This window comes from Eurytemora carolleeae, unplaced genomic scaffold (assembly GCF_000591075.1).
Source record: "Eurytemora carolleeae unplaced genomic scaffold, Eaff_2.0 scaffold685, whole genome shotgun sequence".
Lineage (NCBI taxonomy): Eukaryota > Metazoa > Arthropoda > Copepoda > Calanoida > Temoridae > Eurytemora > Eurytemora carolleeae.
Genome location: NW_019396592.1, coordinates 84356 through 103341, shown reverse-complemented (window position 1 = coordinate 103341; position 18986 = coordinate 84356). Strand labels below are relative to the sequence as shown.

The 18986-nt window shown below is 31.3% G+C and overlaps 1 protein-coding gene across 1 annotated transcript in view; it reads left to right on the top strand.

Moving 5' to 3' along the window:
* The window catches only part of LOC111706016 (teneurin-a), a 102610-nt gene that overhangs the window by 16012 nt on the left and 67612 nt on the right, over positions 1 to 18986 (top strand). Inside the window, exons 4-10 of the mRNA XM_023478751.1 lie at positions 1143 to 1334; positions 5481 to 5562; positions 13141 to 13231; positions 13999 to 14127; positions 14668 to 14774; positions 16743 to 16810; positions 17557 to 17611. Coding sequence (XP_023334519.1) covers positions 1143 to 1334; positions 5481 to 5562; positions 13141 to 13231; positions 13999 to 14127; positions 14668 to 14774; positions 16743 to 16810; positions 17557 to 17611 — 724 coding nt within the window. The remainder of the gene's footprint in view (positions 1 to 1142; positions 1335 to 5480; positions 5563 to 13140; positions 13232 to 13998; positions 14128 to 14667; positions 14775 to 16742; positions 16811 to 17556; positions 17612 to 18986) is intronic.

Below are 18986 nucleotides of genomic sequence, written 5' to 3'. Positions count from 1 at the left end.
TACACTGCACTATACACTGCACTATACACTGCACTATACACTGCACTATACACTGCACTATACACTGCACTATACCCTGTACTATACACTGCACTATACCCTGCACTATACCCTGCACTATACACTGCACTATACACTGCACTATACACTGCAACTATTTAAAAAAAATTTAAAGTAACTTCAGACACAATTTTAAGTGACATTTCATATTTAAGTTGACATATTCGATTCACAACGATATCCTTCTAAAGCTTTGTATGATTATGAATAAATCAAATATTAATTTTGTAGTTTTATTGTGGTTTAGCCATCAAAGTTACTTGCAGAATTCTACTACAGAACGATGTGGGAAATTGTCATAATTAAACACTTTTTAATCTAGAAAAACAATGATACCGTCGTTAATCAGACACGTCCGTCTAATAATTTAGAGTCACTTGAAATTACAATGTATAGTCCATTTATATTTTCTGAAAAATTTCTGCAAATACAGCAAACTTTGTCCTGCGGCTTAAAAAGTTTGGGTGCACTTTACAATGCATATTTGCAACCTGCAAGAGTTGGACAAAATATTGTTTTTTTTTAGATTAATAAAGTTTCTCCAAAAGTTTTAACTTTGACAAAATATTGTTAATAATAAAGAATAAACAAAACATGAATTTGATCATAGATATATAACTAGATGTTTAGATTGATAGATAAAAAGATAGATAGATAGACCGATAAATGATTTGACATAAAGATAGATTTACAAGAATCTCCAGGCTGCGAAAAAAAAATTAGAAAAAAAGTTTGTTTAGAAAAAATTAGAAAAGAAGAAAATATAGAAAGGGAAGAAAAATTGGAAAAAACTAAATTAGAAAGGGTAGAAATGGAATAAATAAAATTAAATCAGGAAGGAAAACACAGAAATCAGAAAGGAGAAATTAAAATGTAGCTTTTTTTGTTCTAAAATGAATTGGGTCTTCAATTTTAATAAGCCTTATACCTGATGATGTAAACCTTTGATATTTCAAACTTACATTATTTGATCTAACAGCATTCATAGTTTGAAATATTGAAGGTCTACGACATTGGGTTGAAATGATATTGAAATTAGAAAATTAGGGTTTGTGGCAAAAACTAATTTCCTTTATTTTTAGGATGAAGACCCCCCTGTCTACTATTCAACAGAGCGCTCCTCTGACTCCTGTTCCCCCTTCCTGGTGGCTAGGGGCCCCACAGGTACCAACAGGAGGGGACCAGGCACCTTGGACCACCGTAGGGGAACTCAGGATTCAAGAAGGGGAACTTCAGGGGATAGAAGGGGAGCAACCTCTCCTAGATATGTTCAGGTATTAATCATCCAGAGGCTAGATATGTTCAGGTATTAATCCTCTAGAGGCTAGATATGTTCAGGTATTAATCCTCTAGAGGTTAGATATGTTCAGTTATTAATCCTCTAGAGGCTAGGTATGTTCAGGTATTAATTCTCTAGATATGTTTAAGCATTAATCTTTTAGAGGCTAAATATCTTTAGGTATTATTTATCCTCTGGAGGCTAGATATTTTCAGTTATTAATCCTTTAGAGGCTAGATATGTTCAAGCATTAATCCTCTAAAGGCTAGATATGTTCAGGTATTAATCCTCTAGAGGCTAGATATGTTCAGGTATTAATCCTCTAGAGGCTAGATATGTTCAGGTATTAATCCTCTAGAGGCTAGATATGTTCAGGTATTAATCATCCAGAGGGTAGATATGTTCAGGTATTAATCCTCTAGAGGTGATCTTTTTTTTATTTTGAAAATGACAAAATAATGAAAAAAGGTTCAAATCTTATTTCTTAATAGCGTACTTTAAACTATGCTTTTTATATGTAAAGTTCATTTGATAGATCAAGAATCAGTCGGAACAGGTATTCTCTGAAAATTAAAAATAATTCTGTCTTTTAACGATTTAAAAAAGATCGTAAAACTTAAAAATAAATTGTTATAGTTGTTACACTGTACTTTTTACTTTTGAAGCAATAAATAAATATCAATTAATCAAAACAGTTTAAGTTTTTCATAGTTTGTTCATAATAAACTGGTGAAAATTTTACAACGAAAATATGTCATATGTATTTTCAAGTGAACCATCTTTTTAAAAAGGGGCATAACGCCCTTTAAAAATCTTAGTTTAATAAAATAGATAACAATATTCTCATTTTTTCTGTTTGAAAACATAAGAATGCCCAATTGCGCGAATGTATGCACTAGAGGCAAAAAGACAATTTTTGAGATAAAAAACTAAAGGTATCTTCAGTACTATTCTTGAGATAAAATGATTCAGGGTAGTTGTGTATCGTCCATGCAACTCATTTCATGAGATAACTTGAAAAAAGATTTTTATTAAATGTTTATTCTGTTTATTTGACAATATGATTGCACTGTTAGCCTACTTCTGCCTGACGAAATGTTAACATAAACATGTGTAAAAATATATAACAAAAAATGTCTGAATATAAGGGACTGTCCACGTTTTTCAAGTGATCATCAATTCCCATTTCACGTTTACAAATTAGGAAGAAATCGTCGTTTTTTCGTTTCTTTTTTAATTTTTGTATAAATAATCTACAAGTCACTTTTATAAATAACCGCAATAGAAAATAATCACTGTTCAGATACAAAGTAAAAATAGGGACACTTTACTCAGATATTTTTTTTAAGGTTAAGCTACTGTCAATCGGTCATTCAAGTATTTAAATGAAGGGTCACTTGGATTTGCGTAGACATAATCAAATCCGTTAAAAAGATGAAAAAATAATCAAGAATAAATACGAACGCGAGTTAGAAATGTGTTTTGATGCAGGACAAATATAAAGATTCTAATGATATAAATATTAAAGAGACTTCACACGACACACACTGTCAAGTATCCATCCATTCCGATTGACAATAGTTCCCTTTAAAAATGAATGCAGTAGAGACAAGGGCAGAAATTGCTGTTTAATGCATATTTTTATGCGCTAACTGAGATAAGTTAACTGAGATCAGCGAATTAAAAATATGCTTAAAAATGCCCGTTTTGTGTAGAACCTATATCTGTTTCACTATCCGTAAAGCCTATTTTATTTTTTCAACATTACAAATGAATTAATAATTTTTATTTCTAAAAGTTGTTAGTTAATCATCAAAAAATACTAACAATCACACCATCAATTATATTAAATGTAATGCAAACAATAAATATGTAACTTTCCCTTTCCTTTTCCTTTTTTTAATTTTTTTTAGAATTGGGGAAAATTTTCCCGCAACCTCTATTTTTTCTTGAAACACCTCATTTTGTATGTTTTTATTATATTTCATAAATAAATAATTACTTATCTAATGTTTTAAAGGGTACCGTTATGAATCGGACCTGTAGTATTTTAAACAAAATCGACTCTCCCTTTTAGCTTTCCAAGTTTTCATAAATGCAGTATATATATATTTTAGTTTCTGCACGAATAATTTAAATAATTCTAATCAATGTTTACAGGTCTTTGAGTTTAATTAAAATATTAATGAGTAACTTTAACAAGCTTAAGAGGGAGGAGGGGGGGGGGGGTAAGGGGGGATATGTCAGTCCTATTCTAGGCAAAAAAGTTAACTCTGTAAATGTGTGGGTTTAAATGATGCCTGCCCTGTTTGTTTTGGCAATTTTTCTACAGCTTTAAACCGACTAATTGGACAGTTTTAGAAGAATATAAGAGGCAGAAGTAAATAAAAGGGCGGCGGAAAAAATATGTTTACTTCATAACCTTCCGCCGTTTACTACTCGACCACTGTTTAAACAATGGTCTTTTTTCGTTTACTGAATTATCTTCCGCCGTTTACCTTAAAACTTTCTCCGTCTTTACTCCATACTTTTGCGCCTTTTACTTTAAAACTTCTTCTGTTCACACTTCAATATTCCACCGATTTCTCCATTCTAATCTACTCTTTACTCAATCGTTAATTCCAAAGCCTGTAATCCTTTTTTTCTGTTTCCTTTCACTTTCACCTTTTCCTCGTTTCCTTTTCCTCTTCCCTTTTCCAAATTTCTCTGTTTTCCTTTTTCCTTTCGCTTTTACCATTTACATTTTCCCTTTCCCCTTTCACCTTTTTTATTTCCCTTTATTCTTTTTCCTTCACGCTACGTCCTTCCCCCCTCCCCCCGGACCATCCTATTGATGTTAAGGGCGGACACATGAGTAGGAATTTAAACATTGTCTATTGTGGGAGCCAGCATGCAATGAGAAGGGTACTGGAGAATTGAACTCATTGACATCAGATCATTCATTCATTCATTCATTCATCCTTCCTTCCTTTGATTCATCCTGGTCTTAAAGGGACTGTATGAATCATTTCAAGGAACCCTCCATTCAAAGAGAGACAAGCCCGATTCACATCGGTAATCTTGAAAGCTTTTTCTGGTCAATAATTTGGAAGATAACCTAATTTTTTCTTTTAAAAGTAGTTTATTCTGTTTATTTCTCCATAGTTTTTTTCTTTATGTAAAGTTACTGTTATGGACTTTGTCATAGTGGTATATTAGACATTAAAAACATTTTTAATTTAATAATATTACATCTTACGATTTATATTTATTAAAATAATATTCTTTTATATTTTAAATTACTTGGCTTGGAATCAACAAATGTTTTTTCAAAATTGTAATATTCATAAGTATACTCATTAGTTTATTTATAAAGTCAAATTACAAATTCTTGAAATTGTTAAATGAATTCTTATTTGACAAACTTGAAAGTAATCTCTCTATCCGTCTCTATCTACATTTCGGGTTCTTTTTTAAAGGTGTTTCCTTGCCTGCTTTAAAAGCTTAACCATTAGCTACAGGCCCATCTATATAACATATCTAACTCAAGTCTATACTGTTAAAACCCTAAAACATTTGTTAGAAATTTGATTTTCTTTAAAACCTAAAAATGCGCAAACAAAACGAAAGAAAATCTGGCAAAAAAAGTTCTATTTCTTGTGTTTTGTAAACTGAATTAATTACTCAACAATTTATGTTTAAAGATGATGTTTTATGATAGTGTAAATCAAATTAAATTTACCTAAAGGCAGTATGACGTGGTAAGTTCTATTCACAGCGGTACCCTTTACATTTTACTCCAGGATCAAACAATATACATGTTTTTCTATTTGAAACTAATTAGTTTTTAGGGTCTCTTTAAAGATTAATGGAGGGTTACATTAAATTACGTCTATACAGTCCCTTTAAACATGATGTTATACCCCGGGGTAAATCAAATTAAATCTACTTAAAATATTTTCTAAACTAAACAAACTGAGTGATTAATCACCTCTTGAGGTTTTAAGTGACTTCAACAAAAACAACCAAAAAGAATTATTTATCGAAAATTTAATACAACTAAACTATCTATCTATCTATCTATCTATCTATCTTTCTATCTATCTATCTATCTATAATATATCAATCTATCTATCTATCTATCTATCCACAATCTATCTAGGATGCTGGTTTAGCCCTTTCTGAAAGGTTGAGACTACCAGGAAATTTTACTCCAGGACTCCGAGAAACTACTATAGATACAGGTATTAAAGGAATAAATGAAGGGGAAATGAATGAGAAATGAAGGGGAAATGAAGGGCAAATGAAGGGCAAATGAAGGAGAAATGAAGGGGAAATGAAGGAGAAATGATGGGGAAATGAAGGGGAAATGAAGGGAAAATGAAGGGGAAATGAATGGAAAATGAAGGGAAAATGAAGGGAAAATGAAGGGAAAAAATGGTAAATGAAGGGTAAATTAAGGGGAAATAAAGGAAAATTGAAGGGGAAATGAAGGGAAAATACAGGAAAAATGAAAGAAAAAAGAAAGAGACAAAAAAAGAACCAAGAATAGAATTGGAGGGAAAAGTTGAGGAAGAACTTAAAAGGAAGGAGAGAAAAAGGATAGAGGGAATCGAAGGAAACGAAAAGGAAAACATGATATGAGGAAATGGATTGAAAGAATCGGTTTTAAGGATTTTTTTTATTATTAAAATCTAAGTAATCTTTCACTTGTCAATTATAACTCTACACTTTGTATACTGTACGATTAAATGGTCATAGAGTAAACCAGCTTGGAAACCCAGCTTTACTTAGAAACTTTCTTTAAATAAATATCAAACAGGTCAACTTGTAATTTTGAAATCTATCTAAGAACAGTTCTTTTTGTTCTCTCTCAATCAAAATTTTTGGTAAATTGATCAAGGGGTTTGAGATTTATGATCGGAAATACAAACAAACAAACAGAGATTATTACTTTATACTAGTCCACCAAAATATTTATGCAGCCAAGTTTTGAATGTAGGTTTATAGTAGATAAAAAGATCTGCATAAATGCATAAATAACTGTAAAACAAAACCACTACTGTCGTAAAATAATATTCATAAAGAAAAATCTGCCCAATTTTATATGAAAAATTATAGATTTAGAGTAGGATTGAAAAGTGGGTTCCGCATTTTTGAAAAGTGTTTTATTCTGTCAATTTCCTTTTTTCGCTCTATAAATTCGCAAGTCACTTTTACGCAAACACCACAATTGGAATTTATCCATTTTCAGGTAAAAAAACAAGCAGATCTCTAATTTGTTCTTTTCTAATTAAAGGTATTAAATGTACGTTGTGAATGAAATATACTTTATTTAAAGGGTAATTTTAAATTGCGTCAACAATCCCTTTAAGAAAATTTTTTTTTTTAAAGTTCTGAAGTTTAGGGAATATTTTACGTTTGATATTTACATAAATTGGACAGAAAACACATAAATTGGACAGGAAATACATAAATTGGACAGAAAATACATAAAATTGGACAGAAAATACATAAATTGGACAGAAAATACATAAAATTGGACAGGAAATACATAAATTGGGCAGGAAATACATAAATTGGACAGGAAATACATAAAATTGGACAGGAAATACATAAATTGGACAGAAAATACATAAAATTGGACAGGAAATACATAAATTGGACTGGAAATACATAAATTGGACAGGAAATACATAAATTGGACAGGAAATGTATAAAATTGGACAGGAAATATATAAAATTGGTGAACAGTTTTATTCTCTTTTTCTTATTTTATCAGAAGCAATGCATCTTTGTTATATGTTAGGTAACATTTTATAAGAATGTTATTTTTGTCAAAATATTATTTGGAACATGCTAAATTTTTGGATTACAACAGCATGTACTTAAACCGAGATCAAAACTAGTATTTTCTATTTTGCTGAAATAGCTAGTTAGCGAAGTTAATCCCTTACTGAAAGAGATCGTTTCATAAACCTAAAAATCGAAAAACGTGTTTTTATCGAGATTTTACAAACATTGGCATGTTTAATTTCCATCTTTGCTGTTTGAGTTCATAAGTTGGATTTTGTTTAAGCTCTGGTGTAATGTTGTCAATAACTTGATAAGAAGATAATAAGATTTATGTTTAAAAAGTACACTGCACCTCAGTTGTGAATCATTGATAGCAAATGTGCCCCTAAATGAAGATTGATATAAATTGTTTCAACAAAGGGACTGTAGTCAAAATTTCAAAAGACAACCTGAATTTAAAGCGCTGCTTCGAACAGTGTAAAATTTTGGTTTATTCATTTGAAAATATTTTAATTTTACTTCTTTTCTAGTGCTGCAAGTCTCATTTGAAGAAAACAACAATAAAAAACACTTAATTTTGTATACATTGCTTTCCACTGAGACAAACGCTGAAGTGGTTCCATTGGGAATTGAACACGCAATTCTTTGAATGGAGAACACATTTCAAAATGGGAGAAAAAATAAATGTCATTTAAAAACGATTAAGAAAAAATAAAAAGTTTTAATAAGAGTATTAAAATAGAATTGTTTCTTGAAGATATCAAAGTTTAAGCTTGTTCGAAAATTCTTTTAAATTGTTAAAATTTTTGAAACGATAAAGTTTTGACAAAGTTCCATAGGGAAAAGGGGGATGAGGGGGACGAAGGGCTCAGATTTGAATGTTTAAAATTCAACTTAATTAAATTGTAAACTTCTAAAGTTGATTTTTTATTTAAAATTATTACATCGTAAACTTTCCTCTCCTAACCCTTTAAAAAATTAGGTTTCAACAAAAAAAAACAATTAAAATATTAGCATGAGTTTTATTTGAAAAAAAAGTTGTTGAGTTGAAATTTTTCGTTAAATCATAAAAAATAATATTTCACGTATTGAAAAACAAGAAATCAAACATATTCTTTTATTTTTATTGTTTTGAAAAATGTATTTTTAACCCTTTTTTCATGATACACTTTTATGCTCCTACTAGCTTGGAAACCCAGCTTTGCCTGGAAACTTACTCAACAGCTATAATGGTAAAACAGAATAAAAACATTCCCGTTGTTCTACCGAGTACCCCCAATCCAAATTTGAGGCAAATCGAGTTCATAAGGTTTAATCGAAAATAAAAGAAAACAGAAATTAATACTTTATAGATATATATATAAAAGTATATTCATATATATTCTATAGATTATGCAGTTCCCCAATATCATGATATATGTAAAGAAAAGACAAATTCATGTTAAACTATTCAATGGATTCTGAGCCTAGGGAATTCAAGACAGAATATTTCAAATAAAAGTTTTGGATCGGTTCTATGAAGGGAAGGTGGGGGGGGGAGGTGCTACCAAAACGATATGTAATCTCGAAAATCTTGTTTTAAAGAAGGGTCTTATTGATAATAATTTGGACATTTTTTAAATTGTTTAGGTGGAGGATAGCAGATTGTTAAGCGTACTAAAGCATATGTATGTGGTGNCTCCGTGTTCTATAGGTTCACTCTACTGCATCAAGGGAAAAAAAACAATCAGCAATATCAATAAAAAGGATCAAGCGTGTAGTAGCATAGGATGCACATTGCTAAATGAACCAATGTGAGTAGAATTAAGGATAGGAGGTTGTTTACATTTTATTGTGATTTGCTTACAATAAAATTGATTCAAACAGGTGTCCTATTACGTCACAGTAGAATGTAATACCCTATTCGTCACTTTTGAGTTCTACACATACCTCCATGAAATAAAAGATTTCTTATGGAATACCCAAATAAATTAAAGCCATTGTTTAAAAAAAATGTTTGGGGGCGAGGGGAGGGGGTTTTGTAGATCTGAAGTAGATTACAGGAAAACGCGGGAAATCGGACATTTTACTGTTCACATTTACTGTCTTCTAAATTTAAAAATGTGTAAAAGACAATTGAGATTTTAATAATGGGACACTTTCAGCTCGTAAATATATTTTTAATGGAGTGAACACAAATTCCCCCCTCACCATGCCAACAAAATGTCTATATAGTATACAACACGGGATTACAGTTGGTTTTAATAAAACAACTTTTTACAAAAATCCGCCATGTTTTAAATCCGCCATTTTTGTTTTCAATATGGCGGGACTTTGCACTGCTGCCCGCAAACTTAGTTAATTAATATTTCCGAATAATATTTTAATTTTCAAAATTAACAATACAGGCCTTCAGGTCAATAGTCCAAATAATCAATGGGAGTCGAACTAAGAAGGGAGGAAACTGTTTTTGTTTTCAATTAACTGTGACGTATTTGGACAGACCAGGAACTAGCTTTATTGCATTAAAAAATATGAAATATTATATACACCACTGTAAACAATAACATGCCAAACTGTCTGACTGATAATGCATATAATGCGAAACTGTCTAACTGATTATGCGAATAATGCAAAACAAGTCTGACTAATAATGCGAATAATGCGAAACTGTCTGACTGATAATGCGAATAATGCGAAACTGTCTGACTGATAATGCGAAAAATGCGAAACTGTCTGACTGATAATGCGAATAATGCGAAATTGTCTAACTGATGATGCGAATAATGCGAAACAAGTCTGACTGATAATGCGAATAATGCGAAGCTGTCTGACTGATAATGCAAATAATGCGAAACTGTCTGACTGATAATGCGAATAATGCGAAACTGTCTGACTGATAATGCGAATAATGCGAAACTGTCTGACTGATAATGCGAATAATACAAAGCTGTCTGACTGATGATGCGAATAATGCGAAACTGTCTGACTGATTATGTGAATAATGCGAAACTGTCTGACTGATAATGAGAATAATACGAAACTGTCTGACTGATAATGCGAATAATGCGAAACTGTCTGACTGATTCTGCGAATAATGCGAAACTGTCTGACTGATTATGCGAATAATGCGAAACTGTCTGACGGATAATGCGAATAATGCTAAACTAATGAATAAGTGTAAACTAACAAAAATACATTTAATATTTTAAAACTTTGGTTTATTAAAATGTAAATACAATCGGCAAAATGTGTGTAGAGGATTAAATTATTATAGATTTTCCCTTTAAACAGTTGTATTCTGTTTACTGTACATGTGTTAATGTGAAATACATGGTGCCCCAATAAACATGGAATTTAGGAGACGACTTGTATTTCTAATAGATGACAGATGACAAAAAATATAGTGAGCTTTTCAAAATGTGGTCTCTATATCTCTATATCTTTAAAATTGAAGGAGTTATCAAACATATAATTAATTTAATTAAATTTTAAGGTGCACGAATGGTAGACAACATTTTGGAATTGGCGAGGCTAGATGTATGTTAAATGCTTTAACTGCGTAGCTATCGAAATGTTATTTATGTATTAAAGATATCACTTAGTACACATATTTATTGGGACACACTGTGTGCTTAGGGGTTGGGTTGGGGGGGGGGGTCGAGGGATTACGGTTACCATGGGATAGACAGGGTATTTAGGTATACAGGGAAAGGGATAAATTAAAGGATTATCAAGGTTTGCAAACATATTTATTATTATCAACATATGTGGCGGATTATACGGGAGATTAGTTTTTTAGTGGTACAGAAGAAGGGAGGGGGCAGTGTATTGTATAGAACCTTCAGCTGTTTTATACATAAGAGAACCTATTGTGCACTTTTTTAAAAATCATAATACAAGTTTGGTCTTTTCATTCATAAAATAATAAAGACATCATTAACGCTCTTTACTTCTTTAGTCTCATGATTAAGCTGTTATATATATAGAAGAGTTAGAAGGATGGGGGTGGGGGGTTAGTTGAGGAATTTAATCAGGAAGAGAGGGGAGGGGGAGGAGGTCGGGAATCAAATTTGTTGTAAAGAGGGGGAAAGTTAAATAGAGTGAGGGGATTGAGTTTGAATGGTCCTTCCTTTTGAAAGTAAGAAAAAAAATTATGTTTGAAGATCAAAGCTTTAAAGCTGATTTATCTATCAATCAATTTAAACCAGATTGAGGGGGAGGGATAGGGGGATAGGTACCAGATAGGGGAGAAAGAAAAGGGGTCAGATAGGATGGAAATGGACCAGATAAAGGAGGTATAGGAACCAAAAAGAGGAGGAGAGGGACCGGATAAAGGAGGATATGGACCAGCTAGAGGAGGATAGGGACAATATAGAGGAGGATAGGGACCAGATAGAGGATGATAGGGACAAAATAATGGAGGATAGGAACCAGATAAGGGAGAGAAGGGGACTAGATAGAGGAGTATTGGGCCCAGATAGATGAGGGATAGGGGCCAAATAAAGGAGGGATACGGATCGACCAGATAGATGGTATTTTCTGCTCTGTGAAAATCTAGGTCCTATATTTAGCTTGGAGCTTGTCCTGAAATTCCCAAGATATATAAAACCCATGAGGGGTAAGGGAGAAAGAGGGCCGGGGGCAGGGAGTAATTGGGAAGAAAAAAGGGAGTAATGGGGGGAAAATGAGAAATTATGAGAAAAGAGAGAGAAAAAGAAGGAATAGGGAAAAAGGGATAAAGAGTAGAAAAAGGAGAAATTGATTTAATGGGGAGGGAGTAATATAGGGGGGAGAAAATGGAGTAATCGGAAGAAAAGGTAATATTTGGGAGAAAGGGGAAAAAGGGGTTACCGGGGGAAAGGGTTCAGAATGGAGAAATGGAGAGAAAAAGAGAGTAAAAAGGGGAATGGATAAAGAAAGATGATGTAGAAGAATAAGGGAGAAAAAGGGAATAATCAGTAAAATGGGTAACTGAGGGGGGGAAAGGAGAAATTGGGAAGGAAAATGAAGAAAAATGGTTAATAAGGAAGGTGGGGGAATAAATGACAGAATGGGAAAGTAAAGGGGGGAAAAAAAGAAAAAATGAAATCAAATAAGTTGCCAAATTCTAAGATTCCTGTTTTTTTTGGACACACTTGTAATTCGAAACCTGCTGAACCTCTTTGATAAGGTTTAGTAAAGGTAGAATTGTGTTTCTCAAAGATTTCGTTTTCTTCTTCTTTCTAAGATAATCTAGATTAAGTTTCATGGAGTTAGATAAACTTAGAAAGTTTAAACTAGTATTAAACATCAAGCTCGGCTAGTGCCAACGACAAAAACAGAAACTAATCAAAGTCAAAAAAAATATGTTTTAACAGAGAAAAGAGTGACATTGTTTTTACATTATAAAAAATGGGGGGGGGGCAATAAAGATTAATTTAATTGCAACACTGTTAATATTCAAATTTTTACGAAAAAATCATCGATTTTTTGTTATTTCAAAGTAATATATATAGATGTAACTGCACAAAGTTCGAATTCTTAAAGATCTTTTTATTTTGTCTGTAGCCGCCGTATTATAATTTTGTAAAGCACTATATTTAATACCTGGTATCAAAACTCAGGGGTTTACTTGTCTTTAACAACTTTTATACTTAAATTTGAGGCTTAGTATCGTTTCAACACGACTTATCTCGGATTTACATTTTAATATTTTAATGCATGAAAAATATATTCAAGTTTAGAAAAGAGGTAAAAAATAAGAAATGAACATCCAAAATTTTATATTTATTATTTTATATTTATATTATATTATGCATAAGAATATATGGATATTCGATTTTAAAACATACGTAAATAGGTAAAAGTCGATATATTTTAACAAATAAACTGATAAAATAGATCTTTTATAAGGAATATAAGTTCGAAATAAGTTAGATACTACAATACAGTCAAAAACAGGAATAGTGTTGGAATATAAACATCACTAATTTTTCTTTAAGCATTTTGTTTTTCGACTCATTTTGTAATTTATAGATTTTTTTCTTAATAATAATTTGTTTTAGACTACCTGAGATCTGGAGGAGGTCAAACTCAAGGTCGACCTCCTGACCTCCTTTCTCAAAACAGCCTCAAAATTAAATCCCATAGACGAAGGTATTTTTTATTTCAGTTTTGAAAGAGTGTGACTTGAAACTGTCTCGTTTTATCCTGTTTTTTTTGGTCGAAAGGAATTGAGTTTTTGCCACAAATTAAAATCTTCTGATTCCAATATCTTTGCAATCTTAAGGTGCAAACCTTTCATATTTCAAACTTAGACTATTCTATCTATAAGTATTAATAGTTTGAAATATCTAAGGTCTACAACATTGGGTTACAAAGATATAGAGATTAGAAAATCAGAGTTTGTGGCAAAAACTCAACTCCTTTGCTCTAATATTACTATCAATCCCTAATTCCCAGTTACTCTGAGCAAAATTACTAATTATCCATATATCCAGTTACTCTGAGTAATATTACTAAGTTATATTATAAACTTACGTACTAGCTTGCAAACCCAGAGCTGCCAAGGTTAATAAAAGTTACTCCCGCCGTTTACCCGCACTTGAACGATTTTACCGGTATACTAAATTAAAGTCGACTCAACCAAGAATCTCATAACCAAGCTAAGAACATTCCCGTGGACCTCCAGAGTTCCCCAATTAAAATTGGAGGCAAATCGGTTCAGGGGTTCCTAGTTATGATCGGACAAATAAACAGACAGACAAACAGACAAAAAGAGATTGCAACTTTATATAGATAGATAATCCTTTTTCCAGTTACTCAGAGTAATACCAATAACAATCCTTTTCCCAGTAATATTACTAACAACCCCTATTTTCCAGTTACTCTGAGTAATATTACTAACAATCCCTATTTTCCAGTTACTCTGAGGATTCTACCTACGCTAGACCTGAACCCGTGACTCCTACTAAGGATTGTGTAGGAATGCCTGGATTCCCTGTTCAAACATTAACATCTTCTACCCTACCCATACCCTACTCACCCTCTAGGTATATCTAGATGTATAAAGTGGAACCCATAAAAGTGTGGAATAGGAGGACGACATTTCAGCAATCTGATGTATGTGTATTTGTTGAAGTTTTTAACAAATTATTTAACGAGTAGGTTAAAAATCAACTTTCAAGTTAAATTAACATAAGCACACAGTAAAAACTTGATGTTATTCAAATTCGCTGGACAGCTAGCAAAATCCAGGATGATCTTTGAGTCTTTTAATTTGCATATTCATTGGAACACCCTGGACAGTTGAACTAATATAAATACATTGGGACACCCTGGACTATTGAACTAATATAAATATGAATAGATTGAAAGATAAACAGATAGACAGAAAGACTTTAAAGGTGTACATTTTCTGAAATGAAAATAATTCTTGAGAGAAAACAGATGTTTAGCTGGAAACAAGAGCTAGAACTGGAACTAGAACTAGAACTAGAACTAGAACTAGAACTAGAACTAGAACTAGAACTAGAACTAGAACTAGAACTAGAACTAGAACTAGAACGAATGATTGATTGATTGATATTCAGAGAAAAAGGAATGATGAGAAGTGGGTTTGTGTGTTCGTGGCGCCTGGTGTCTGTTTGTTTAACAATACTCACACTTCTTCTCTCATCAATTATTATATATTTTGGAGGTAATAAAATAATCAAGTAATGAAGGGTGTATTTACTAAAAAATCAAGTAATGAAGGGTGTATTTACTAAAAATCAAGTAATGAAGGGTGTATTTACTAAAAAATCAAGTAATGAAGGATGTATTTACTAAAAAATCAAGTAATGAAGGGTGTATTTACTAAATAATCAAGTAACGAAGGGTGTATTTACTAAAAAATCAAGTAATGAAGGGTGTATTTACTAAAAAATCAAGTAATGAAGGGTGTATTTATTAAAAAATAAAGTAATGAAGGGTGTATTTACTAAAAAATAAAGTAATGAAGGGTGTATTTACTAAAAAATTAAGTAATGAAGGGTGTATTTACTAAAGAGTGGACAGGATTACTGTAATCCAAAGTTTGCAAGCTCTTGCCACACAAATCGATGCGAAATTTGCCAATTCCTTTTTAGAATTATTCCAAAGTTCAAATTAAGTTCTTTAGTTTAAAACTTTCATGTCCTAAATTACAAAAAGGTATAAATGAGGCTAAAATATTATTCGCTTGATTTTGAATTGCATTCTAAAAACTAGATTGAGAAAGGGGGATTACGGGACCGTACATGTAATTTCTAGTGACTTTAAAGTGGCATATCCAATTTACATCAACAAATTAAAAATATATGAATTTTGGATGGCGATATGTTTTAGAGATAAAATGAACTTTCCATTTATAACGTGGAATATCTGATTCACAACGGTACCATGATATTCTTTGTCTGTTAAAGAATGAATAAGATTCCCGTGACTTCTCCTCAAACAATTAAATATTTTCAATTCAATTTGAGATTTTTATAAAATAAAACCATTTCAATTTAGAAAACGTTGATCGTTTAAAACGTATTGTTGTGAATCTGGTATGCTCCTCCACATAGATTCAGTCTGCTTATAAACATTCTTATCAATTTTTAAGACAGGGTCGACTTTGAAGTGTCGCTACGTCTTGGGCTTAGATTTTACCGCTCTAACTCCCTTATACTTTTCTGTAGCCCTTTACATGTACATTTTAGCATTATAAGTTAGCTTTGGTTTTTAAGAAGTAATTGGCAAAATTCTCAATAATTTTTGCTTGAGAGCGTGAGACCTTTAAACCACAGTGCCTCTAACTATAACTGGATGGTTACTTGAAATTATGTTCCTAGTCCCTTTTAAACTTAAATTAGCAAATACAGTTGACATTTTCAAGATTAATTATTCAATTTTCCATTATTTTCTCCCCTCAATTTACATTTCAAATTTGTTCTGCACGATGAAGTTTTTAATTAATGGGATCGAGGTGACTTGCAATTTAAAAAGCTGAGAATGTTTGATTCACAATTGCGCGCCGTCGTCGGAGCAAAGACAATAAATATATCTATCCTCGTTTATGCTGGTTTATTTGTTTAACTAACTTGCGGATTTATACAGCAGAGACAAAGAAAAAAGTGTCGAGATTAAGCAAGAGAACATTCTGTAAACGTACATAATTTTATTTATATTGTGCAAAAAGGGGAAATTAGATTTTAAGATTTTTATCATTTTGACATTTGAAAATAAAAACAAAAACAATTTACTAGGAACAATGAGCGTTTCCTTTCCATAGCGTTACACCTATTTTGTAAGCAAAACTATGCTGGTTCCTTATAAAACGAATCTTTCGTCAACTTGAATTTCGAACTGCACGAGTAAAATTATTCTTCAGAAGAACAGTCCTATATATATTATACTTGTTTATAGTCCATAAGCTATTATACATTTTAGAAGAGTTTCAGCATCCTTATTTTTTAAAAAATTAATTGGAAAATCGATTTTTGCATGAGAACTTTCAAACATTTGATTGAAACCATGTTAGCACGATTTGACATTTTTGAGAATGGGGCTTATTATGATTTTAAATATGGGGTGAATAAGGAGATTGCCACTCTCACGCCAAAATTATTTAAATTGATGAATGAAAAAATTCTTATTTTAGCTGTGAGATACACAGGGGAGGTTACACCTCCTTTACCTAATTCTGTGATAGACAGCAGCGGGTTCCAGGTAAAATAATAATTATCATTGTTAATTAAAACATTTTTTTAACAAATTTGTAAGAAGCATTGAATTACAACTTACTGATAATTCTTATTGACGCATAGCGGCGTAGGTAGCCTAATATTAATAGGGTGCGATGTATGCTTGTCACATTGTATGTGAATTCTCAGAAGTATCTGCTCAATCATATATGGTTGAAGTATTTGTGTGTCCTTCATGGGCGTCCTCAATGTGTGACCTCAATGTGTGTCCTCAATGTGTGTCCTCAATGTGTATCCTCAATGTGTACCTTCATAGTGTGCGTCCTTACTGTATTGCATGCATTATTGGTGCGTCCACATAACTTTGTCCTAGTTTGCAACAGAGACTAGGTATAAATACCTGAAGGGAAGCGTGAGTCTGTTTGTTGCTATACTACAATATATAATACAAAAGGAATTAATTATCAAAATTAAAATCTAAATCAAAGAATGCAAATCAAGGGTTTGTTGATTTGCAAGTGACCTTCTAGTAAAGAAAAAAGCACGTCCGATTCACAAGAGCATCATTTTTCTGATCTCAGAATTGTTACGTTTGAAAAGAAACCATGCAATTAAAAATAATGATTTTTAAAAGCATGACATGGGTTATTGAATATTGATTCTCAAACAGACAAAGCTTTAAAGTGTACTTGTGTGAATCTGACATACCCCATAAATGGAAATTCAACTAAAATTACGACTAAAGTACCTTTAAGATATCTTTCATTACAGGACAGTGCCTGCATACCCCTCATTGATACTCAACAAGAACAGAGCTTTAATATTGGTAAATATTTCAAATTGATATGGTGATATATATTCGCCCCCCCTTCCCCCAAGAGGCGCAATAGGGGTGGAGGGGGGGGGGGTAATTGTAGAAAATTGTAGTTTTACCATATAGCATGTTCTTTTCCATTTCTTATCAAATATTTTGTTGCTGGAATCTATTTGTTTATTTTATTGTTTATTTTTTTACAGAGTAACTAAACTAAATGTTATTGAACCAGGGCCGGGGTTGTTTACAAAACCATTGTTTACATTAGAAGTGGTTCTCTACCAAGCCAAACTTAAGAGGATTCGAGAAAAGTTTTGAAATAAGTTAAATTAAAGGCATTTCTAATCAAGTTAAAATAAAATTTAAAGGGCATAATATGTCTAAAGGGCATTGTTATCGAGTTAAAATTAAGAGCATATATGTTATCAAGTTTTAAATATGTCTTAAGGGCATTGTTATCAATTTAAAGTTAAGTTTAAAGGGTATATGTTATCAAGTTTAAAATATGTCTAAATTAAGGGCATTGTTATCAAGTTAAAATTAAGTTTAAAGGGCATATGTTATCAAGTTTTAAATATGTCTAAAGGCATTGTTATCAAGTTAAAATTAAGGTTAAAGGGCATATATTATCAAGTTTAAAATAGGCCTTAAGTGTATTGTTGTCAAGTTGAAATATAATTAAAGGGTATTTGTTATCAAGTTAGAAAAATGTTCAAAGGGTATTTGTTATATAGTTAAAAATAAAAATAAAAGACATGCGTTAAAAAATGAAAATATAGGTTTAAAGAACATTGTTATAAAGTTAAAAATATGTCTAAACGGCACTTGTTAAGTTAAAAATATGTTTTAACGAAGTTTTAGCAAGTTTAATAAAAGATTTGAATGAATAAAAAGTGTAAAAAGTAAGTTTAAAGCGAATCTTGGAATCATATTTAATTGAAATATTTTAGTTAAATAGATTTATTTGATTTTGTTAAATGTTCTGAATATTTCTTTATTCAACAACAACCATTAGTTTGTTAATAAAGATGAATTATAAACTGTTAATGGTTTGTAATTGGCGTTGATTGGTAAATAATAAGATTAAATATTTATAAAAATTATCATGGGTCAATTAATTAATTAAGCAGTAAATAAATTAATCAATTATTTGATCAATTAATTGATTATTCAATTAATTAAATAATCAATTAATCAATTTAAACAATCAATTAAGTAATCAAGTATTCAATCAATCAATTAATCAATTATAAAATAATCAAGTAATAAATAAATCAAATAATAAATTAATCAATGAATAAATTAATCAATTAATCAATTGATCAATTTGATGATTAATCAATTCATTGAGTGATCAATTAATTAGTTAATCAATTAATCAATAAAT